This window comes from Xiphophorus maculatus, chromosome 16, assembly GCF_002775205.1.
Source record: "Xiphophorus maculatus strain JP 163 A chromosome 16, X_maculatus-5.0-male, whole genome shotgun sequence".
In the NCBI taxonomy this organism is placed as follows: domain Eukaryota; kingdom Metazoa; phylum Chordata; class Actinopteri; order Cyprinodontiformes; family Poeciliidae; genus Xiphophorus; species Xiphophorus maculatus.
The window spans coordinates 12,769,237-12,793,731 of NC_036458.1; the positions used below are offsets into that span (position 1 = coordinate 12,769,237).

General features: G+C 40.3%; 1 protein-coding gene across 2 annotated transcripts; it reads left to right on the forward strand.

The window, feature by feature from the left end:
• Positions 1-93: 93 nt before the first annotated feature.
• Positions 94-22,387, forward strand: pdgfa (platelet derived growth factor subunit A). 2 transcript variants are annotated; one of them, XM_023349478.1, is made up of 6 exons: positions 94-728; positions 1,455-1,551; positions 6,941-7,075; positions 8,930-9,120; positions 18,761-18,887; positions 20,550-22,387. In XM_023349478.1, the coding sequence occupies exons 1-6, from the start codon at positions 669-671 to the stop codon at positions 20,561-20,563; spliced, it is 624 nt and encodes a 207-aa protein (XP_023205246.1). In that variant the 5' UTR covers positions 94-668; the 3' UTR covers positions 20,564-22,387. The 2 variants fall into 2 exon arrangements, with proteins under 2 accessions (XP_023205246.1, XP_005809335.1); XM_005809278.3 differs by having other exon boundaries at positions 95-728; positions 1,452-1,551.
• Positions 22,388-24,495: the final 2,108 nt, after the last annotated feature.

Consider the following 24,495-nt stretch of genomic DNA (forward strand, 5'->3'; position numbering starts at 1 on the left):
AACCAGCTCCCCTTGCTGAATGGATGCACGATCACCCAAACGCGAGGGGAGGCGCAATGGGCACAGAGCTGCTGGCTCTCTATATTCAGCGGCTCAGAGGCGCTCTGACACCATTCACTCCAGAGTCCTACACGTCCAAGGACCTGCGCGCAGACACGCTCTGAACAGCCCCTCACGGACTCCTTTCTCCATTGGAGATTAGGGCATCTTTTGGATTATTTTTCATTCAAGACTTTCAGAACAGAGAAAAAACAGTGCGCTTTCACTTGTCCTCAGAGACAAGCAGCTGTTTTTTATGTGTGGTTTCTCATTGCATTCGGTCAAAGTGTGAAGTCTTTTTTTTTTTTTTTTTGCTAAGGTGAAAGACAAGTGCAATGTGCGCTAGACTTGTTTATTGGATTTGCCTCACGCGTGCGTAAGGAAGGTATATGCTGTGCTGGAGCGCAGGGCTTTTTCAAGAGGACGCAGCTCAATGTGAATAAAAAGAAGACTGCTAAGCCCGAGAGTTTCAAGCAAGTACAAGCAGCGCGTCTGGCCGACCTGCTCTGACGACACCGTTTCCCTCCCTGAGGGGATGGTTGTGGATCCTCTGGAGCCAGGAGCGACTCAGGGGCTCCTACGCGGCAGCACATTTTTCGTGTTTGAGGGAGACTTTACAGTAAAGGGAGATGAGAGCCACAATTTGCTGCTTCCTGCTGTGGACGACGTACCTGCTGGCCACTGCTGAGGTAAAGTGACCAGGTTCAACCAGGTTTTATTCCAATTAGAGTGCAAAGGTCCTCTCCTCAAGGGCCTCACATACATACACATAACACTGAAACGCGATGTTTAATTTAAACTCCATAGGAATGAAGTTTGAATTAATGCCTATGCAAAGAAAAATCAAAACAATAAAACCACCACTAAGATGATTTGAGGCAGCTTCTCTCACAAGTGCGCCTCTCAAAGTAAACACCGCTGCATGCGCTTGGGCGCACAACGCAGTTATTTTTGGTCTTTTTTGGTGCCAAATCTGTTTGTAGCTTGAGGGCAACTGGGCAAACGTTTTGGTTGGACCAAGCGCGTCCATGGGAACCGCTCTGGCTGATAAAAATAGTTCCTGTTCCTGTAAGGGCTCTGCATGTCTTGCTCAACCCGAGGTGCCTGGATGAAGCGCGACAAGTGCAAAGGGTGCGAGGTTGCCGCTCCCGCAGTCTTACAGCCAGCGGTCTGAGTTTCGCGCTCCAGCTTAGAGGAAGAAAGTGATGTGTATTTCAGGGGTCTAATGTTGTTGATTATTCACTAAATTCGCAACGGATTTCTCTGGCACCTTGTTGCAAAGTTGGCTTCTGAAAAGATTTCCTCAGTTGAGCCTTTATTTATACAGCCAATCCCCATGTGCTTCCCAATCACTCGACACATCTCTAACCTTATTTTCTTGTGTGATTTCTTTGCCCCGCTCCCTGCCACAGAAGGAAGTGGAGTTTCCACAGGAGCTGATCGATCGACTCTCCAACAGTGAAATCCACAGCATCAGCGACCTCCAGCGGTTACTGGAGATTGACTCCATAGGTAAATTCTGCCTCTTGATACTTTATTTATTTATTTATTTATTTATTTATTTATTTTTTTTGCGCGGAATGTGTCTGCAAGTCGGATACCCCGGCTTTTGGATATTAATCTGATTAAACCTAACCTGAAAGTCAAGACTCTTATGTTGTGGCTTTATGATTAACCTAAATAATAGTTTGCACATTTGAAAACGCATGATCCAAGACAAGTGCATTTACTGCACACGTGATGAAGGGTGAGTTCAGTGAACTTGCTTTGTTGCCTCCAGACTGCCGCATGTTTTTGTGCCATAAATCCGGTGAAAAGTTGTAGCAGGTTGCAGGTCAAGTTGGCTTCTTCTCCCTCTGTGTCCCAGACTGTCTTACTGATTAAATTACATCTGTGTGCTGGAAGAACTTGTTTGCCTTCACATGAGCCTCTATTTACACAGGCTGCTGTCATATATCAAGTTCAGGGCTCCCTCTGTGCAGATTTGCCAACAGAAAGGGGTAATTATCTCTCCTGCTTTACAACTCTCTAGATTTTACATTCAGCAAACAAAGGCAGAGACTGGAATTTGAGTTGTTTATAGGTTGTAATAGCAACATTTTGTGTTTTCTTGAGCTTCCTCCACATATTTCAATGTATTTTATAGCGCACAATTTTACAATAGACAGAAATTGACTTGTGCTTATGTTGAGATTTTTTCTATTCAGCGCCTCTTAATTCAATACTTTGTATGCTTTTGGATGCATGTTTTCTTCTAAATATTGACATTTGTCTATTCCATTTTGGAAAATAGTTTGAGCTCAATCAGGTTGGATGGAGAGCATCTACTGATACAAAGTCAATTGAATTTATGTCTAGACTTTGACTAGGCTTTTCCCACACATACTAAACCAATCTCTTGTTGATCTGAATGTATGGTTAAGGTTGCTGTTCGACTAGAAGGAGGACCTCTGCCCAGTCCAGAAACTTTTAACTCAACTTTAGGATTATTCCCATGTTTTCCCACTTCTCGTCAACTGTGACCACCATCCCACATCATGATGCTACCACCTCCATGATTCACTGTTGAGATGGTTGAACCAGTTGCAATTGTGCCAAATCTTTTCATTCTGTGATGATGAACTCTATCCATAACGTCACCTTGATCTAAACATCTATATAACTTTCTCCGTTTCTTAGTCTACATCAAGCTTATTACTCACCAACATTCTCAAACAAACTTCTGAAGCCTTCAAATTACAGCTGCCTCAGACGCTTGGCGTTAAATTGCACATGGTTGGAAATAGAATAGAATAGAATAGAATTCAACTTTATTTTCATTGCACTGTCACAAGTACAAATAGGTGATCTCTGAAGGTAATTGCACAGAACATTTTATTTGGGGGTATCAAAGTAAAGGGCCTGGATAGAAATATGCTTTTCAGAAGACCATATTGTCATTTCTTTCCACTTTAAAATTTAGCTCAATTATGTGCTGACCTATCCCATAAAATCCCAATAAAATATGCTGAAGTTTGTAGTTGGAGTCTAACAAAATGTGGGAAAGTTTTTGCAAAGTTTTATAGGATTTAATTAATAGAACAACCTCAGTGATGGATTTAATTAACATTAAACCAGGCTGCTTTCCACAGCAGGCATCATTTCGCTTTACTCTGAGCCCAGAACATACCGCTTTGGTACCTCATAGATGAGAAAAGGTGTTTATAATTGAATTAACGTGTCTTTCTTCAAACAGATTAATGCTTTGCAGAGTAACAGCAGTAGGCTAATTATTGTTATACGAGGACATAAATCTGTCTTGAGGGTCAGCTTGGTCAGCCCTGGCCAGCCCATTAAAAGACCCCAGACGCCAGCCAGAGGGGTATTTTCAGAGCTTTTGTTGCAGATTGTTTGAACTAGCGAAGTTATCAGTGTTAGGCAAAATACTATGTAACATGACATCATCTAGGAGGGGAGATTTTAAAACATAGGTGAACTTTTCAGAATTAGCTTTAATTGTTCTGTGATTTCTGTCCCAGGAGGGGGTGAAGTTTGGAAGTGGCAGGATAAATAGGGCGCCCAGGGGTGGCTTGCAATACCCCTGTGCTCAGTGCAGGCTTGGATTTGTTTTTACAAAGTCCCTGTCCTCAGTTCTGACTGTCAGATGAGATGACCCTGTTGAAGTCTGCAGATGGCTGTCTGGTCCCCGAGGTGCTGCTCTCCTCGTTATACTCCTCCTCCTCTCTGTCCCTGTCTCCCTTCTGAGGTGGCCCCTCGCCTGCCTGCTCTTATCTCTCTCAGTGAAGAACTTTGACAGAAAAGGGAACCTGACTCTTGGTAAGGGGCAGAGGTGGAGGAGGGAGTCGGAGACATCTTGAGACTGCACTCCGGCTTCAATCGGAGAAGCCGCAGGTTGTTGTGCAATCTGCTTTGTCTTCTGTCTCCCGCACAGTTAACAGATAACTCTGATACTTAAAGAGGGGAGTTGCTTGCCACCTGTTACTACCCACAACCGCAGAAATACCCTGCTGCCTATTAGACTTAAGCCTACATTTTGTCAACTCAGCCACAAAACTGTTAAAAAAAGAGAAGACAAATGAGAAAGGATGACAGATGAAGGGAGTCCCTTACACTGAAAGTCAACAACATGCTGGCTGTTTGTTCAAGGAGAGGGAGAATGAAAGAGAGTGGAGGAGAAGAAGCAAAAGGAGGGAGTTAAGGCCCTTAGCTAATGGAGGGAGTAATTTGCCAGTCTTGAAAGCCTGATTCATGGTAAGAGACTGTCTCCTGTCCTCTGGTCTCTTGTCTAGAGACTCTGGGCGTGTGCATACATCTTAGTCACCTGGAACCGGGAAAGAATCAAGCCCCCTCACTCCACTGCTGTAGTCTTTCCACCTCCCTTTCTTTCCTGTTTCTTATGCGGCCTCTCTGTCAAATCTAATATAACTTTCCCTTACATCAAACTTTCCATATTTGCTATATTCTTCTCCTACCTTTTGTGTATTTCTGACAGTAAGAGATGAAAAGATTTATAGATTGGGATGTTATGTACAGTATGTGTGCGCTGGAGTGTAATGGTCTGAAAGAATGATAGCTCAGCCCTTTGTTTGACACCCAGTTTCAGCTGCAGGCAATACTTCCCTTCAGTGAACCTTTAGTCCTGGGTCGCCAACTGGTTGACTGACTCCATGACAAGCTGGAAGGAAATTCCCTGAACTGTCTCTAACAGACAAACCTGAAAAAAGAAATGATCAAAAAGCAAATAAACAACCGATCCCAGTGGTGGACCTTGTATAGTTTGAGGAAATCCCTTTGAATTACTTTGGTCGAATGCACAAAAAAGCTGAGAGAGTGGACTGTGTTTGCCCACAGTTGAACTCTGTTCAGATATGTGTGCTTAAGGATTTTCCACATTATGTAGGATAATGAGAAGAGTTTCTCCGATTGTTATACAGTGTCTTTTTGTTCAGTGTACATGTGTAGAATAATCCTATACAAGCATGATATACCATAAGAAAGGCAGACCCACCCAGTTTGCAAATATAGTCAGACGCTCTTGGAATCCTGCAGACAAGCTTTAAAATTTTATTGCTGTTCTTGCACTTTTTCTTAATCCACCTTAAAAGTCTGGGTGGAGACCAAAACAAGCACGTCTTATCAGATGACCGTGAACATGAAAAAACTGAACTGGCTATGTTAGCAAAACATGTACTTTCCCCAAAAAACCACAAAGTGATTGAAAAGCAAACATTTGCAGTAAATGAGGGACACAGAACCACTAATTAGGCCTAAAATAAAGGTGACCGGGCCCTACCTGTCAAATGACCACTTTAAGCCTCTGTGTCTGTGAAAGCTGGTTGTTTTTTTCAAGTCAGTGCTGACTCACCTTCGTCTTGCTACAGCTAAAAAAAAGTTTAGCCTAGTCACTGAGGGAGGCTGACCTATAATGCCAGCAATTAACCAGTGTACAACTGAACCTCCTACCTTCAGCCAGTGTTCTAGAAGTTACCATGCTTGCATGTTTAAGAGAACTGTATAAACCCTTTGGGAACATAAAAGATACTTTATTTCATTATGGCTATGTGGCCAACCAATACTTGGTTCTTAGAATTGCAGTTGAAGATTCTTACTTAATCCTGAAAATGCTTTTATAACAGAGTATTGCTCATCATTAAGGGAAAAACAAGAGTGCATTTTTTTTGCTGTAGTCACCAGATTAGCAAAGAGTCACATCTCTGTTTAGTCGTGTATTCCTTTATCTCTGCGGTGATGACTTCATGACATTGTTGTCTCTATCAGGAATACAATTTATAGTGTATTTCCCAGTACAGTAGCCAGACTAACAATGTGTCATATGTTTGAGTCATAACTTTGTTGAGACGCATGTCCATTTAACTTTGAGCTGTAGTGATGTCACAGGATTCTCTATAAATAACATTGTTTCTTTGAGAAATGTAATTCTTAGCATTCATTCCAGTATAGGAACCAGTGTATCACCAATTTATAGCTTCCAGTCATAGAAACATTCAGTTGTGTTCCTTGAGCTCCCAGTGCCTTCATAGAAACCTTTACATATAGAATTGGTTTAATCAGAAATAAAATTCACTCTATCCTTCCAAATATCATTATTAGGTCATGACTGAGAGAGGCAGAATTTGATCTTAATGTGACGAAAATGTAGAACATGATTTGTATTTAAATAGTTTTTAACATCTTGAGGTCTTTGACTGATTGTTCTCTTCATCTAAAATCTTCAATTTGCACTTTAGGCCTCTTCGAAATTATTTAGGGAGATTTTTTTTCCTTTTCATTCCCACCTTATTTTTTGTGTGATAAACTTATGCTTAGTGTTAGGATTCATATAGTATCAAAGGCTTACAAGGATGCTTTAATTCAATTCTTACATAAGAAATCACTGTCTTTTTCCTACTTCCACTTCTTATCTAAAATTCTTGAATAAACAGTTGCAAATCAATCTTATAAACATTTACTTATCTGTTCAGGAGCTTCTTGATTACACTGTGTTATAACTAGGATTGAACTGCACTGTGTAATTGAATGTCAATGTGACTATGTAACTACACTGTACTGGAATGAACTGCATTTATTTTATTCTACTTAAATGTGTGTGAATTGGCGCTCCTTGCCAAGATTTGTTGGAATTTGGTGCTGCAAAAATGGATCTGACTTAAAATTGTACAGAACAACATTTAGCTTATTTAAACTGAGTTGCAGTTCAAATGTAATCCTTTGTTGAGGTCTACCAAGCCAAACAGCACTGCTGTTCAATGGGGTCTAGGTGCTTCTGGTAAAAATGTTTCTCCTGTGAACATGACAAGCAACATAAAAGTTGAACTTGAACTTGTTTGTTGAATAACCTGTTTGTGACATCATTAACATGCCGTCCTTCTGTTCTGACGAGGTACGGGAAACGATGTTGTTGAGGAGCACAAGCACCACAAGCACCACAACCACCATAAGAACTCGTCCCATCATCATGGTTACTACAATGAACTGAAAAGCTCCCAGTTGCACAGCCGACGCAAGAGGAGCATTGGTAAGACCAGTCAGAGCTCAGAAGTTGCATCATTACATGCGTGACAACTTGGCACACACAGCGTCAACATGCCCTGAAAATAATCTGAAGTCTCACTTCTAAAACAGAAGTTCCCAGGACATGAAACAGATCGCTTTACACTAATTTCCAACAAAGCTAACAGTTAGTGGTTTTTATACTGCTTTTTAAGGGGGATGAGAGGCACCCTAATGAAGTCATCTACCCAGTATTTATTTGCAATCAAGGAATCATGAGAAAGGGAGGCTAGAGCGCGGGGTTGACGGGGACGTCTGACACCAAGCCTTTTAATTGCCCCGAGGCTTGCAGATCTAAAGACACACGCGTCAAGGGAGAAATATATCCTCGAGCGTGGAAATTCCAGACATTCAGGGTTCAAGTTGCAGCTCGCCTCTTCCCTCAGTCAGATTTCTTCCTAAAATGCCACGCGGTACGATATCTGATCGAGGCGTGGAGCCTGCAGAGTGCATGCTCTCCACGTTACTCCCAGCAGTGGAGAAGTTGGACGTGGACGAAGCTGCTGGTCATGTTTCATGTATTTGTCCGGCACCATAGGATTATGAGATAGATGGCATTTTGGCTGCTCTCCACAGAAGCTCTTGCATTCAACGCATGATTGGAATTTCATCTCTACAGGATAATTATTAGAATGCAAACAGTTTTACACATCTCAAGCCATTGGACACAGATAAAACAAACTATAAAACAAAATGAGTGTAACATTTGCAAACATTTTATTTAAGCATATTTTAATCAGTATTTCTAAAAAGAAATTATAACTCTAAGAAACTAAAATGGTGTGTTTTAAATTAAGAAAATCTTAAATAAATTGGTTATTTTTTTCTTTTACAGTTAACTCTTTAAGTTTACAATTTTATATTCCCAAGATTAAAAGAAGCACAAAATAAGAATTAGGCTATGTTTGACAGACAAATGGGCAACCTCCCAGAGCGGCATCTTTGGCATGCGATTACCCTACATACCCTCCTGTCTAAACCTCCCCCTGTTCCTCTGATTCTCTTATTCCCCCCCATCTGGGTTGCGGATGCCATGGCAACGCCTAATGCATCCAATACCAACACCCCTCCAGCCCCTGTTGCTTAACTATCTAATGCTGGATACAAACGTCTTGCTCTAACACAAAAATTCTCCCAGTTACAAGTTTTTCATGACTCTTAACTTTTACCAAATTGAAATTTTCATCCACAATATAGTCAATAGACACATACCTACTTTGCCATTGAATGCTGGACACTACACATAAACAATGAGATAAGATACCCATTTGAATAAACCATTTCTAATCAATATATTTAAGTACAATATTTTTACAGACTTAAAATAACTTGTTAGAATTTAGTAACAATTTCCTATTGTGTTTTCAAACCTTTGTGATTCATTTAAATAATGATACAACCCACAAAAATTCCTTTTTTGTGGGTTGTACATAAATGCTTTATGTAGCATTTGGATTAAACATCTGTGATTATTAAATTTCCCACCTGTTGAAGTAATGGCTGTCCTGCCGAGTCATGCTACGCTAACCTCAGCGAGGGCCTTTAGTGCAGCTGTTTTCTCAAGTTCCACATGTTCCTTGGACTTTTAACTGATATGAGATCAGGCTTTTGGAAAGTTTGTGTTCTTAACACTCCTAAAAGATGCTAGGTACGATATGAGGCAAGACAAGCAGCTCTCACATCAAGTGAGAGTACAAGCAGCTGTGTGTGTGAAGATCAGATTCCAACAATACATAAGCACTTAGTTGAGGTCGGGAAATGCGTCACCAGATGTTGTAACATGCACAACAAATGCATTGAGCCACTGTCTCACTTCCAGTCGAAGAGGCCGTCCCGGCAGCATGCAAGACGCGGACGGTGATCTACGAGATCCCCCGGAGCCAGGTGGATCCCACATCTGCCAACTTCCTGATATGGCCACCCTGTGTGGAGGTGAAGCGCTGCACAGGATGCTGCAACACCAGTAACATGCGCTGTCACCCTTCACGCAAGCACCACCGCACCGTTAAGGTAAGACTGGATTCCTTAATAAACCAATTATCATCATCAAGCCAAGTATAAACATGTCTCTTACCCTCATGTGGTAAGTCTGTCTGGCTTTGTTTTCTGTACAACTCACACTTCTCTGTGCTTTTTGGGAAAGTAAATCTGGGAATTTAAATCCAGTGCCTTAAAGTTTTAGCATTCAACGTGTCTGAGATCTGCAAAAGTAGAGAGTTTGTCTGGCAAAATGTAGAAAGAAATTGAAATGCAAAAATGTTTACCTTCCCTTTGCATCCATCCATTCTCTAATTTCATTCACCAAAGAAGTTAAATAGATACTACAGTAATTTTAGAGCATCCATCCATCCATCCATCCATCCATCCATCCATCCATCCATCCATCCATCCATCCATCCATCCATCCATCCATCCATCCATCCATCCATCCATCCAATCTAGGGTATCCAACAATAGTGCCCATTCTTAATCTTTTAGAGTAGCTCATGATATTCAAATATCTAATTATAAAACACTATGAAACTTCACAACTTCATTGTGAAATTATATTTCTACTTTAAAATTTGACTAAAAAGGACTGGGATGTCAGGAATTCTGACATGAAAAATTTGACAGAACACTAAATCACATTCCAATATCTTATTTAGGAGAACCTCTCTTGATACCTTCCCACAAAATTGTCCATCTGACCTCTACCAATGTCTTTCCCTACCATTTGAAACCCCTTTCCATCACTCTGTCTCTTGCTTGGTGTAAGTTCAAGGTGAGAGCATCAGAATGGTACAAATGAGAGAAGATGAAAGAAAAAGGAAAGAGGTAGCTGTTGGTTGGGATATCTGTTGAAGGAATTGCCCAGAGAGGGAAGCTCATGCCAGGTTTCAAGAAATAAAAAAACAATATTTGAGATTGTCAGAGTGTCACATGCTGCAGGACTGCTTCAACGTCTTCCTGTTGTTTATTCTTTTGTCTTTTGTGGAAACAGTGTGCCCTTGGAAGACAAAATGACAGTAAGAATGAGGAGCATAGCTTTCTTGAAAACATGTCCCTCTGCGCAGGATCAGAGGAGACATGGTGGCAGGAGATGAGATGAATTTCTCATTATATTTACAGTGGCGGTATTGAGTGGGCAACTGCTCTTTTCGGAGGTATGGGGACTATGCGGTCTGCCCTGTGGAAGTTAGAGACAACCAAGGTATAAACAGCGTAGCCAAGAATACTCTGACTGTGTTTGTCTATATCTGTACTTAATTATTGCTGCAGACAGCTTGATATTGCCCAGTTACTGGGACTGCCAGAGTTGTTTTTCTTTTGCCCTTCATCCAAGTCTTTAAAGATCTCTGCCTGATAGACTAGTCTAGTCATAAAACAAATGCCAGTCTGGGCTATGGAGCTTTTATTAATGGAAGTTTTTGTATTTTATTGGGATTTTGTGTAATAGGCTGTCACAAAGCTGCATTGAGGATGCATGGCTTTCAACAGCTTAGACAAATACAAGTTTATGGTTATGAAAAGTTCTTCAAGCTTTGAAAATTTCATGCAGAGTTGTTCAATACATCATCCAAAATAGGAAAAAAAAACCTGTCACTTCTAAGATATGGCTTTTCACGTAAACTGAACAAGATTGCAATTAATTGGAGAACTAACCGCAAGGCTCTTTGTAATGCTAGAGGACCCACAGCTCAGGTGGAATTAACTGCAATCTATGTAGGAGACACAGCAAACATGTGGAAGAAGGTGCTCTGGCCAGGTGAGACAAAATTTAAGGTTTTTGGCAACTTTCAAAATGTTCAGTATGCCAGAAATTGTTCTGCACATCACTTGCAACATAACATCCCCATTACAAAACAAGCTTTTCTTTAACAGATACACTGAAGTTGGACAGAGTTACTGGTTTGATGGATGGATCTAAGTTCAGATCAATCCTAGAAGAAAGCATACTAGGCCGCAAAAGACTTGAGACTGGGGCGAAGGTCATCAGGTTTTTGGTCAGAAATGCTGACTCATATTGCGGTCAAAGTCGAGAGTTCTGATATACCACACAATCATCTGTGTCTGTCTGCATGGAAGCGACTCAGCCTTTCTGTTTGCCAAACAGTTGGTGAATGTCATCCTCAATAGGAGCTCTGTCTGTAATCGGAGCGATGTAGAGGGATGGAAAGACGCTGGCGACAGCATTTCAAGACGTTCGGTTCAGCTTCACCCGGAATGCTCCATCCAGCTTTGTTTGTGTCCCCCTCATGACATGGGTGAAAAAATGGGCACACAGACAACAGACTGATATTTTGGGGGTGGCAGGGAGGGTGAAAGGCGTTTTGTCCCAAAGGAAGGCATCCCTCAGGGCTTTCTCTGATCAAGTGACATTCATCACATTGTGTGTAAGAAACATTATCTCAGCGTAAGGTTTGACTTTGAACAGAGGCTCAGTTTGTTCATTTTCGTTCTTTTCTTAGAAAGCTAAAAATTCTCTCAGACTGCCAAGGGGTCTGGATTGTTTTTCTTCTGTAAGCCAAGGATCAGCATAGAAGATTTCTGGTGTTTTCTTTCCACCTTATACCAACCTAGATTTGTCTAAATCAGCTCTACATCTGCTCTTATTCTGCCCATTCACTTGAGACTGGGTATTTAAAGGAAGCATGATAGGTCTGTGCAGGCCCTGTTCTGTACAAGCCTGTATTGTTCATTGGCAGGGTAGTGACTTTACAAAGTTCTAGTGAGAGAAAGCACATCTTCTTTACATAATAGTGACATAGCCAAAAAACATCTCATTCAGAAAAGAGTTTGAAATAGGCAGAAATGAGCTGGTGAAATCTAAATTTTTTGCAGAAAATGTAGGAAGGTTAATAGTTCAACTTAAAGCCGTGAAAGTGTTGGATTTTTGTGTAAGATTATGATATTGTGATCATCTCATACTGATACATGCTTTGTGATGATTATATTTAGACCTATATTACCTCTACATATATTTTTTCCCATAGAAAGTCATATTGAAAAAAAAAATGCTTGGCACACAAACCAAGTAGATTTCTGAAAGAAAAAGTATTATACAGCAGTGAGTGATCGCAAGAAATGAGTAAAAAGTTGAGTTTATATGTTATGTTTACAAATGACATTAGGAAAGCGGAAGTTTGGAGACTGAATTGCAACAATATAAGCAAAACACGAGAACCAACCTATTAAATTAGCTTCATGATGTTCCTAATCTAATCTAAAGGGTGTATCACTTTTACCTTTTAGTAGCTTTTAATAGCTGGGAACCTATAATTGGCTTCCAAGCAAGCATTTTGCAGTGTTTAGAATGGGTTGTCAGGGCACATCTTTGTTGGACATGAGTGTGGGTGAGGGAGAGTGAGTCCTCGACACGATGCAAACCCAGATGAGGCCATTTGTGTGAAGCTGCAGCAAGAGGAAGACAGACTGAGGAGTAATGAAGTGTTGATGGCTACTGGATCAAAGTGGAGGACAATTGAGGCCAGGCGGAAATGGCCCGGTACAGAGTGTGGGGGTCCCACATATCTCTCAGCGCCAGCCTCCAGGTCCTCGACCCCTACACGCAAACATACTCACACATGATTATCCCAGCAGACGGTGGGTCATGGCGGGGTACCGGGGGATAGTGGTAGCTGTACCCCTGTGGTTTTGTGGGATTCTGACTTACAGGGTGTTTCATAAATAAAAGTGTGGCGCTGATACAGTGAGAATGATTTATGGTTATGTGAGGGACAGGATGGGGGGGGGTTCAGATGGGAGTGAGGGGCCTCTGTGTTTGAAGTGCCTTGCAGCTGTGAATTATTTACCCTTTGATTCAGTCAACTCTCCTGGTGGATGAAGCAGGGTGAGGGAGTTTGTGTGAACATGGCGGGGCAGGTCGCAGACCATGGGAGTGTCTGAGACGTTGGCTACTGCTGCAGCGGCTGGAACACTTCAGCAGGGAGAGAAGCAGTATTTTTTAAATCATATTTGACTCAATAGTCTGTATTTTTACTTCACTCCTTCCATGCTGTCCTCCCTCCTGCTCCTCATGCTTCAGCCCATCCAGATCTCCTCTCTGCACACTTCAGTGTTGGAGTCTGATTGTCTGATGTGTGAAATAGTTGTTCACTCCCTCTGTCTCTCCTGAATCTGCAAATCTCTAATTTTACCCCACTTGTCAAGTCTCTGCATCATCTGTGCTCTTTCATTAAATCTCATTCACTTTTCATCCTTTGCGTTGCTTAGAAATGTCCCTTTCTGAAATTATGGTTTCTGTCTATGCACTTGGAGTTTGCTTCTTTTTTTTCACCTTTGACTACTGCAATAAGGCATGGGCTGGTATGAGGCTCTCATGGTATTTTAGTATTGGTAAGATAATTCAATACAAAAATGTAAAATAGGATTTAATTGGTCTCATATTGATTTTACAACATTTATTTCAATTTCAATTAATACTCTAAAGCTATGTGTTGTCCAACTTCACATACCTCTTAATACTCTGCTCTCTTTAGTGCAACACAAGTTTAAAAAACAGATATTTTAATGGTACTTACTCAGGCAATAACTATAATAATTCTTTTATTAATTGTCCTATTGGGGATATATTTAAACAGTTGTATTTATCGTTCTTAAAAGCCATCATCTGACTGGCAGGATGGAGCAACATGTAGGGGTGGGGTACTAATTTGTGCTCCCTACAGCTGGATAAAACTCAGGTTACTTTAGTCATTTTTTCCTTGCTGCCCCTTTAAAGGAGTTTAAATCATAGGGATGAGTTGAAGGAAAAATTTTGTATTTTTGAAACCGTAAAGTTTGGGGTATGGATTGGTATGGTTTTGTGCGCAAGCTAGTTCTTGCATCAATGTCAGGCGCACTACGCTCACTGTAGCTCTTATTTCAAACAGTAGATGTCACTGCATAGTCTGTAAACAGTAATTCACAACTGAAGAAGAACTTAGAACAAGTGTATTTCCTATATACAACTGTGGTCACACACTTTCACTTTATAAGTGTTGCTTTTGGGCAATATTGAAGCCTATGCAACATTTTGCAAGAAATGAATCTTCAGACTTCAATCATTCGCATGTTTGTTAGACCAAATGTGCTTTGTTAATGTAATTTATTTTCTTTTATTTATGTCATTGCACAAACAGAAATAGTAACAGATGGAGATGCACAAAGCCGCTCCTTTCTCCTCTTTTTTCTGGGCAGTAAACACAGACTGTCTCTGTTGCCTGTTTTCCCTCCTGATGGATGAATTGTGACCCTGCCCAGCCTCTTTCCACCCCTCTCCATTCTGCAAACATACACATGCACTTTTTTTATTTATTTTTGCTCCAATCTGTCACTGTTCCAGTTTGCCATGGCCCGCAGTGCACATCCACATCCCTGCTCTGTTTTGCTTGGAAGTCCGGAGCAAAACTTTCCCCTTCCTTCATCATGCTCTCATCGTCAGTGTTCTGTGCTCAGGGAATTCCCAATTAGCCCCAACTCGGACAAACGGCTTCACACAGAAGGGCTGCTGGTGACTCTGGGGACAAGCCAAAACCAAGAGGGGGTGTGATTCCCAGACCCTCAAGCCTCACCCCCAACCCTCTGGATTGGATATCATTCCACTGCCACTCAGGGGACTCTTTCTCAGGGCCTGGATTTCCAGGGAGTTTAAAGCTGTTTGATTTATACAAAGAGAGTGTGGGGCCCTGTGTCGTAGCATGGGAGAGGGGTGCTTTCTTATCTAGGTTTTAAATGGGAAGTCACTGACTGTGCAACAGAGTGTAAGTCTCTGTTAATAAGACAACAATGCACAGAAAGACTGCAACAAAAGTTCTCATAAGCGCTCCCTTCTAACACAAGAAAGCAGCCGAATACATCTAGGCATCTAGATGTGATGAAGGCAACTTTCTGAAGTTTACACTGTGCACCGGAATTGAGAAGAAAAGCAATGTATGTAACTTGAAACGTGATATGGCTTTTTGTATTATATTGTCAGCCCAGCATATTTCAGAAACTGCTGGATATGTTTGGTTTTTAAACACTCAACTAAAATGTCAATTTAAAGAGAATGATTAAAACAAATACAAGGGGCAGTTGTGTGGATGAAAATGCCTATTGAGGTCAGAGCTCAGAGGGAAGAATTTTACACAAACTCAGTGAAATTGAAATTGAGATCAATTTCATGGACATGCAAATGACAAATCAGGATATGGACCACATTCTCCTAGGAAAGTTTTTGACATCGTGTTGAATTTTACCAAGAATATTTAAGGAAGTTCTGATGGAGAATCCCGTGCCTTACTTGGTATTACACCATGTTCCAAATTATTATGCAAGTGGTATTTTCTCAGATTTTCTTAAATGGTCAATGCAAATAATGGTCAGTATAATTTTCAAGTCATGAACTATTACAGTAAATTTTACTGAGCAAAGCTCCCCAGGAGAACAGTATTTTTTCAAAAATAAAAAACTCAAAATGCACTGTTTCAAGTTATTATGCACAGCAGATTTTCTAAACATTTTATGGATTATAAAGAACTGCAAACTGTCATTCTGTGAATGTGCAGTATTAAGTGGTCACATGTACTAAAATCAACAGCTATTTCAATCAAAAACATCTTACCTTGTCATACGGCACTACACTATGTGATGATTTTCGTCAGCAGAGAGATCCTTTCTCTTTCCTATATTCCTTGAAACCTGTGGCCTGCTTAAGAATGTGGAACATCCTACTTGAGTAGATTTTCTTTAATTGAACTCACCAGACAAACTAATCAACCCAGTTCTCTGAAATTAATTATAGTGATTCAAACACAATACCATCTATAAATTTAATAGCACAACAAAATTTTTTATCTTTATGACACTTAAATCCAATTTACATAATAATTTGGAACATGGTGTAGGAAGGTATACCTATAATTAGAAATTATGTTTGTTTGCTTGATATGAGAGTGATTATGGTTCTGCTATGTGCAGGTCATCAAAACAAATGTGCCGCTGGGCTTCACATCCAGGGAGGCCATAGCTTCATCCTTCTGTCAATAGCTGTTTGTTTGGCCCGGCAGAGCTTGTGTGTGTCTTAGTCATTAGGATTAGCGTCAGCAGTAAGTCTTAGACAAGACTTTGTCTTCTTTGCTTCCTGCTTGCAACTTCTGGAGCAGTCGCTTAGAAGTTGCGAGCACAGACATTCTTGTAACCGGCATCAGCAGACAAGCTGTCCGCAAAGGCAGCTGCATCTTTCATCCCTTTCTCCTTTCATCCGTATTTTCCAGTAAGATAATTGGATTAAACATTGACAGCGGTTTTCTGAGAAAGTCGTGCCATTTGGGGATGTTTAGCACACTTTTTGTAGATAAATGCAAACCTTTGATAAGTTTTCTATCTGTCATGTCAGTGTTGGTTTAATAAATTTCCCAAATGGGTAACCCAGAAACTCAGTGTTAATAGGTAACACATGAATGCCTTCTAATGCAAGTCATGATCATGGTGAGGTTCTCCTTCCCGTCCTTAAATAACCACCTCTGTTTGTACACACACATGCGTACTCCCCTGCGAGAGCTAATGAGAACGGTGGTTAACCTTCCTACTCCTAGTTTCTTCCTCACTCTGGCCTTTCACCCGCTCCCCTTCTGTTTCATGGCTCGGAAACAGCAAACACATCCACCAATAACCCAGACACCATTGTCCTCTGTTTGCTCTCCACATACCTCTCCTGCCTGCTTATCCTCTTTTCACTGCCTTTCTTCTTCTCTTCTTTTCCACAGATAGAAACTATTGCAAATGAGTGGCTGCTAAAAACTGCTTGCCCTTTGCCTTTTAGCTGCCGCAGTTCCAGTCGAACCGCCCCCCCTGTCCCCCCTGCCCCCCACACCACAAAAAGCAACTCTCTGTCTTTTTGAATTTGAGCATTATTGTTTGTTTTATCAGACAGGGATTGGTATGTTGATTTGTCTGCATGACTGACTCACCACCAAGAGCCAGGCTTGGCACTGTGCCATCATGGGATAGAGGAAAACAGACTCATTGGTTTTGTGCGTGCAGAAGCTTCATGCCGAGTACAGGACTGGGTTGCTCATATCGCTGCTGAGTACTGGGAGGTTGTCAGCCAATATCCTTTCTCGTGCTGCAACTGGCATAGGTGAAGCTGAGGAAATTGTTTCCCTGTGGTTCCAGAGCCTTCAGGGATGATTTGAGATGTTACCTTTCTTGGTGTTCAGGTCAGAGGGGCAACAGTATGTGCCCAACTTTTCTTCTCAGTTGCACAACAATATCATCATAACCTCCATACAACCTTTTCTACTCAGCTTTCATCTGAGCTTTAATCAGTAGTGTATTGTTGATGAAGGCTCAGAACATTCATAACCCTTGGATTGGTAGTTGTAACAAGCTGTGCCTTGGAATGATTGGAATTCTTGTTGCACTTTTTGTGCTTGTTTGACCATTTTCTGAGCTTAGACCTGATAGTGCAGAGCCCAGAAAAAATATTCTTTTGAACTTTATACAAATTTTGTAACATTGCAGTCACATATTTTATTTTGTACAAATAAAATATGTATAGTGATTTACATTTTCTAAATCATGGAACTGGGTGCAAACTCACATTTGATTTCCCTGAGTTAATAAACTAAGTAATTCATGTTTTGAGTTGTGTCTTTGGCCTCTTTGCACATTTTTTTCCCCAAATTCTTTGCTAACCAAATTGATTTAGGTCTGGACTTTGACTAGGGCAATCTAATACTTAATAATATACTTTGATCTAAGCTTTTACATTAGTAGCTGTGACTGTATCCTTGGAATTGTCATGTTAAATGGCGAACCTTGGTCACAGTCTCATATCTTTTCTACCTCCCAACACAGAGGTCCACAAACCAGTCAATTTGTGAACAGTGTGACCAAATCACCAAACAGGTCTAAATTTTCTCAGTGTCCTGGAAAAGTCTCCTTTTATGTGTGTAGTACTGAAAGCATCCATCTGCCTTCATTGACGTGCTTGATATAAAGGAATATCAGCAAAGGAATGCCTTCTTGCATATGTCAGAAGTGTGCTCTGCATAGTTTGTGGGAAGTTGCAAACAGGGCCGGCTTACTTTCAACAGTGTCTGTGGTTGTATGGTGACAAAATATAAAAAGGTTAAAGTATTATAAATATTTTAGAAGGCACTGTAGATTTTCTACATGCAAGCAAAGCAGAACGTTCCATAATCCATGTAGAAACACGGCTTAAAATCAACATGTTGAGGCAAGGTGAATGAGTTTAGGTGTCTGTTTGGATGTGGATGCTTTGGGTCGGAGCTGAGGGGATCTCCCAGCTTCTTTTCTTTTGCCAGAGCAAACCTTCCCAGGGCCTGAGGGTGCAGTATGCTCTATCCTACCCCTCATCCCTCTTCCTTCAACTCATAGCGGGGTCATACACTCCATTCAGATCCTTACAGACCATAGAGCACACAACAAGTGAAACCTAATGAATCAGGCACTGAGGAATGCTCCTGTCACACTCCAAACACAACAAGCAAAGCCTTAGCTGAGTTTTTTATGAATTGGTTCATGCATGTGCCATCAGTCATGGGACTACACCTCTTGATGTTTGCCAGTGTGCAAATAGAGTGTGCATTCATTGACACACACAGGGAAGAGTAAATGTGCAGGAGCCTATAGCTAATCTTTCTCCTCTTCCTTTCCTTAGGTAGCCAAAGTGGAGTACGTGAGGAGGAGACCCAAGCTGAAGGAGGTCTTTGTGAGGTTAGAGGACCACCTGGAGTGTGTGTGTACATCACAACATCATGTGGTAGAACACTTAGATGCAGAAACAGGTAAATAAATACAAGCTGGGATTTCCTTCACACCTTCCTTAAATGATGTTTCCGAAGTCCCTTTCAAATGTTGTGTTTGTTATTCTAAAGTTTGATGGCCGAAATCCTGCACTTACACTTTTGTCACTGTGCACACCTCCTTATTCTCTCTGTCTGCTTTGGGTTAAATGAACCTTTACCTCCAAATGCTTCCAAGCAGACATGCACACCTGCAAGGTGACTCTCTGTTTGAAAACTGTAAAGCTTTGAGCCTTGCTCTGTGAGAATTTGTGTGTTAAGGGTGTGTGTTCAAGGGCTGCTTGGCATGACAGCAGTTAACGTGCCTTGATCTGAAGGTTTCCTATATCTGTGTGCAGATAAGCGCTGTAATGTGCGCAGATAAGGCACCTGAAGAATTTAAACTGAGCTAAATTTTTGCACTCTCTGCTTCTGTCCCAGGGCTGTTGCGGCATCTTTAGTTTCCATAAAGCCTGCTTCTTGCTTTAAATCCTCCTTCCTTTTCACCCTCCCCAACTTTTGTGTTTTCAGGCCATCGTAGGGTTAAAGGTAAAAAAAGGAAACCTAAAAAGCTAAGGCCCACCAAGGACTTATTGGTGACATAATAAAGGTGCTCTTATTACCCAAAGTCCACTGCAAGGCTGTGACAGGACACAGGTAGGAATAGAGCACTGAAGTCACCTTTTGGTGTCACACTGGCCCAACCAAGGCCAAAACTGGGCCTGCCAATCACAGTCACCAATCACAGTGTGAGGAGAAGGAGGGCTACCAAGTTTTACCTCCATGTCCCAATTGTGCATGTTGAATTTGTGGCCTCTTGAGCATGCTCACTTTTTATATGTGTTTTGTTTCACAGCAGTGGTCTTGCGACTTGTTGAGTGCATCAGCAGTTTGTTTTGTCTAACCTCTAAAAAGGCACCCTTCTCTCTTAATTATATCTTGCTCCTCTTTAAGTTACAGTGCCTTGCAAAGTTATTTATACCCCTTGAACATTTTCACTTGTCACTTTAAAAATCATAAACCCTCAATTCCATTTATTGGAATTTTACATAATAGACAAATGCCAAGTAATGTACTGTAAAACAATCCCCATATTTCTCTGTCAGGATAGTATGTTTAGAGTAATGTGCTCATTTTCTTTTTGCCAATTACAGTTGTACTGTATATTTTCTATTTCAGATGATGTTTTAAATAATCCTCCTTGGAAATGATTGTTTTATTACTTAGAGTTTAAAAGTAGACGGGACTGAAAACAAATGCTCATCACATTTCTCAGATTCAAATAGTTTATTGTATAAAATACTATTAAGATACTGTACATTGCTAATTCGTGCTTTATGGACAAAATGTGACAGAGTTCATGGGGTGTAAATACTTTTGGGATTGACTGTATCATCACATTTTTTTCCCCTGTACTATTCTTTGTACACAGAAAAATCACCCTGAACATAACTGTGCTTCAACTGATCAAGTTGTTCTGTATCTGGGGAAACTTAATTCAGAACATTATTGGTGTGCTGTGTCAGTTTGCAGGAGATGCATGGATTCAAATGCCGAGGTTGGGATGTGATTGCAGAGATCTACAAAGATTTCTTTTGTAATAATGAAATGGGAGTCTTTTTGCATTTGTGATAGTAATTTCAGCTTTGTCTCTCTGTCCTACAGCAGATGTGAGGTGAAACCTCCCAGACTAAGGGGCAGCATCACGGGATGGACCTAAACCAGAAGAGGACACCATCTTCTTTGTCTCTCCACCCACCATGCAAACATTGTTTAAGGAAAATATACTTTCTCCAAAAAGTCTTGAGACTGAAAAATAGACAACAGACTAAAATACAGAATGCCAAAGGTGCTTTCAAAACTAGTAATGATGAGGGCAACTGAACTGTGCTGCTGATTACGAAGTAAAAAAGAAGATGCCATGAAGCTCAGACTTCAAGAGGATGGAAGGAATTTGGGATGAACAATTCAAAAGACACGCAAAATGGAAAATAGACTGTGGGATCAGACTTTTTTTTTGTGAATCCAGTGCTATAACTCAAAGTGCCCTGTTTGTATAGAAAAACTGTTGCATTCATAAAAAGAAAGCAAAAGGAAGATGGGAATAAAGACGCAAAGAAACAGTTTGGGAGTGTTCATTTTGCAGGACTATAAGAGGCAGCAAACATTGAAACTGGTGGACAATTTGTTCTAATTAAGGAAGAAACAGCCACAGAGACTTCCGGTTTTGAAATTGCCTTACCTACTATGTACATATAAATCTTAAAAAAAAAAAAACAGAGGATGCGCCGCTGCTTACAAACTATTTATGCGTGTGGACATTTGCTTTTGTCACTTTCAATCTTCAAGAAAGGACAAAAAAAATATGTTTTATTAATTTTCGCAGACATACTGATATGTTTGGTCCAGTCCTTTGCTTTCACCAGTATCACAATCTCAGTGTCATTTTTGTTTTTTAGCAGTTTTTTTTCCATCGTCAACCATGTTTCGTATTATATTGCAGTATATCTGATTGATGTCAAGTCTTGCATAAGGTTCAGATGTATGTGTGCAAGGAGGAGTCAGTAAAGGAAGATGTTTTATTTTTGTTATGAAATATATTATGCATACTTATATCCAAGCAGGAATTATGTTTTCTTTATTTTCTTTTGAAAATGCAAATAATTTTAGCAGATGGTCAAATTGGTAAGGTTGAAATCTGTTTGCATCACTGTTGTGCAAAGGGTATAAAAAAGGAGAATCAATAGCTAGTGGTGGTTTACATTTCCTTATGCTGCAGTCATGCTCCTTTTTTGAGACAAACAAACAAGCAGATATCACAATATGTCGATGACAATCTCATAACTATACCAGAAAAAGCACCACAGTGTGCAGATCTAAGTAAACATGTAGTTGGAGCTGGGTCTGAAAATGCTACAGGTTAGTGAGCTGAATCCAAATTACAGACATTTTTGTCTGACATCCATGTCAGAAGTGAAAGAAAATTTTATGTGCACTTGTGTTGAATTAAAGATACATTCCTTGTTTTGTGTAAGGATGCCTGTAGATCAAAAATCTGTTAATGGATGCTAAAAACTTGTAAATGCAGCAGAGACTCAGTATCCAGCAGAAATATAACCAGAGCTACCGTAGGATGGAATGGTTTTGATCAAAACACATTTATGTGCTGAAATGGCCCAAACAAAGTAAAGAATCCAGTTAAGAATCCTTGACTAAACTAGAATACTGACTTTCTTGTTAGTTTCCAGTGATCTGTACTTCTAAATGTGTAAAAAAAAACAATAACATAAAATTATACCATAAAATTGGTCTTATTATGGTATGCAAAATGTATCTAAATTAACAGGAAAATTTGGTTAGAGGTATTTTATGTCCATATCATGAAGCACAACTATATAAGTCACTGAAGTCCTTTTTCTTTTCTTTTTTTTACACATATTTTTAGTGATTGTTTTTTGCAAACTGAAAATCCCTGTCTACAAATAAATTAAAGGTTAAATTAATCCAGGTTACAGGGTGTTGCTTGCTGTTGAGCAAAATTCAATGGTTAACAATGATAGACACATCTATGATATACTGGTTTGGATTGAAAGTAAAAATCTATATGCCCTGTTTAAGAGGTACATTTTGAGCTCACATTTTGTGTGAACATACCTGTGGATTGATTTTCTGTCATGTTTATAACTCTGGGTTTAGCTTTGCCTTTACTTTGATTGGGGGCACAATAAGCAAAACCTTTTTGCAGTGCAAACATTTCCACAAAGACACAAAGGTAAGTTGTGTTGTATAGATAGTCGTAGATTGTGTATTTGTAACAAGAGGCTGTTTTTCACACATATCTCGAAAGCTGATAAGGAAGATGCCCGCCCGATCAGCTTCACAAGTGCACATGTTATGCCTCGAAGAGCAAAGTCCGCCTTGAAAGAGTGAATGAGTGAGCAAAGCAAATCGACGACTGCATGAATGCCCTCCTTGTTTAGTCAGGCTTTACTCCCAGTGTTGACAGGAGAACAAATCACTCCACCCTGTGGAGGGAGCTTGCTCTTTATGCACTCATGTACAATCAGGACAAATGATGAGTTCACTGAGGTGGTCTGAAAACATTACAGTGCTGGCCTGACCTTGCACCCTATCTGAACAAACAACCGCTTCCTTTACCAGTGAGCTAACAGTGATGAATGTGGATCAACAGCAGAAAACTGGGATTATTTTTACAACGCAAAGGGAATGTCACCAGAGTAGAATCACATAAAAAATCTTACGACAGCTTGTGATTTTTGGAAAAGCTGACTAGTGCCATGTTCATGAGGTGGATCATTTAACACTGTTCACATTAAGATTACATCAATGTACGGTCGTATTTCCTCTAACTCAGGATCCATGCGTAGCGCTCATACATGATTAAACAATGCCATTATGCTATATGTTAGACTTCCGTTGGACAAATGTGCAAATAATCATAATTCCTTTGTTTTCAGTAATAAATGCATTTCTGTTAATGAAACTGTCAAATGTTTAGTTCCAAAACTTATGCCACGTATTTTTGAAAGCTATCACATGCTAAAAAAAGACAATTTAATTAATCATGTTATTCAAAGTACAAAATAGTTACAATAGCAAACAGACCTCAATTTAGAATAAAATGTTGCAAAACCAAAGAAAGGTTAGATAAACTATCTACGGCAGAGCTTTTTTTTGCAACTTTTTTTTGCAAAAAAAAAAAAAGTTGCCGAATGTAACTCTTCTACAGTTACATTGGCCAGTGTAGCTTGTTTGATTGAGCAAGAGGCAGCAAACCTTTTAAACACTTGAGTTCTTTTACTTGGCTAAAGATTAAATCAGCTAAAACGCCATATGAATAGCTCTTAACCTTCCACAAACGAGGATTTAATTTCTTTTCTACACACTCATTGCTATAATTATTACTGATTGTGCATTCACAGAAGCTGTACACAACAGTAGAAATTCAATATGATCCGGTTTCACCTGGGTGTGGGTCCATACCAAACTAGAGATGCCAGGAGACTTATTAACTTCGAGCTCTTAAAATCTTCTAACAGGACTAAACATTGTGTACTATTTGTCAAATGTGTGAAGTTTACTTAAACAAGTACTGCAGCTGCAGGCATCCCAAAAACCACAATTGAGGATGGTGATGTAAAGGAAATAAGAGCTTTTGCAGGTTTGCACAGTGAGCATGAGCTGAGCTTTACTCTAGTACACATCAGGAACAGACGAAAGGTTCAGGGGGCTTTATTGCTTTTCCCAAGGAGCTCACCCTAATCCCAGGGTGGAGGGACATGAAAGTCCTTCTCCTTTCCACTTCCCTGCTATACACCCAACTTATTACCTCAATAGGAAGCCAGATAAAGAAAGGCAACACATGAAAGAGAAGAAAGGATCAGAGAGACAGCAATTCGACAAGCTAAGGGAACGGGAGGGATAAAGTCAAAAAAAGTAGAGATAAAAGGAAGAGCACAGGAATTGATTGATTTTATTGTTTTTATCTGACATGCACGGCTTTATTTTAAAAAGGCGAGGAGAGAGGCTGAAGTGGGGATTTAGAGTGCATGGCGTGTTCACCACACAGAGAAAAGAAAGCAATATGTCA

Bases quoted from the DNA above. Each gene is read 5' to 3' on its own strand.
- pdgfa (XM_005809278.3), top strand. From the start codon at position 669: ATGAGAGCCACAATTTGCTGCTTCCTGCTGTGGACGACGTACCTGCTG. The intron at 1,552-6,940 runs GTAAATTCTGCC...TGTTCTGACGAG, and splicing joins ACTGGAGATTGACTCCATAG to GTACGGGAAACGATGTTGTT. The intron at 7,076-8,929 runs GTAAGACCAGTC...TCTCACTTCCAG, and splicing joins CCGACGCAAGAGGAGCATTG to TCGAAGAGGCCGTCCCGGCA.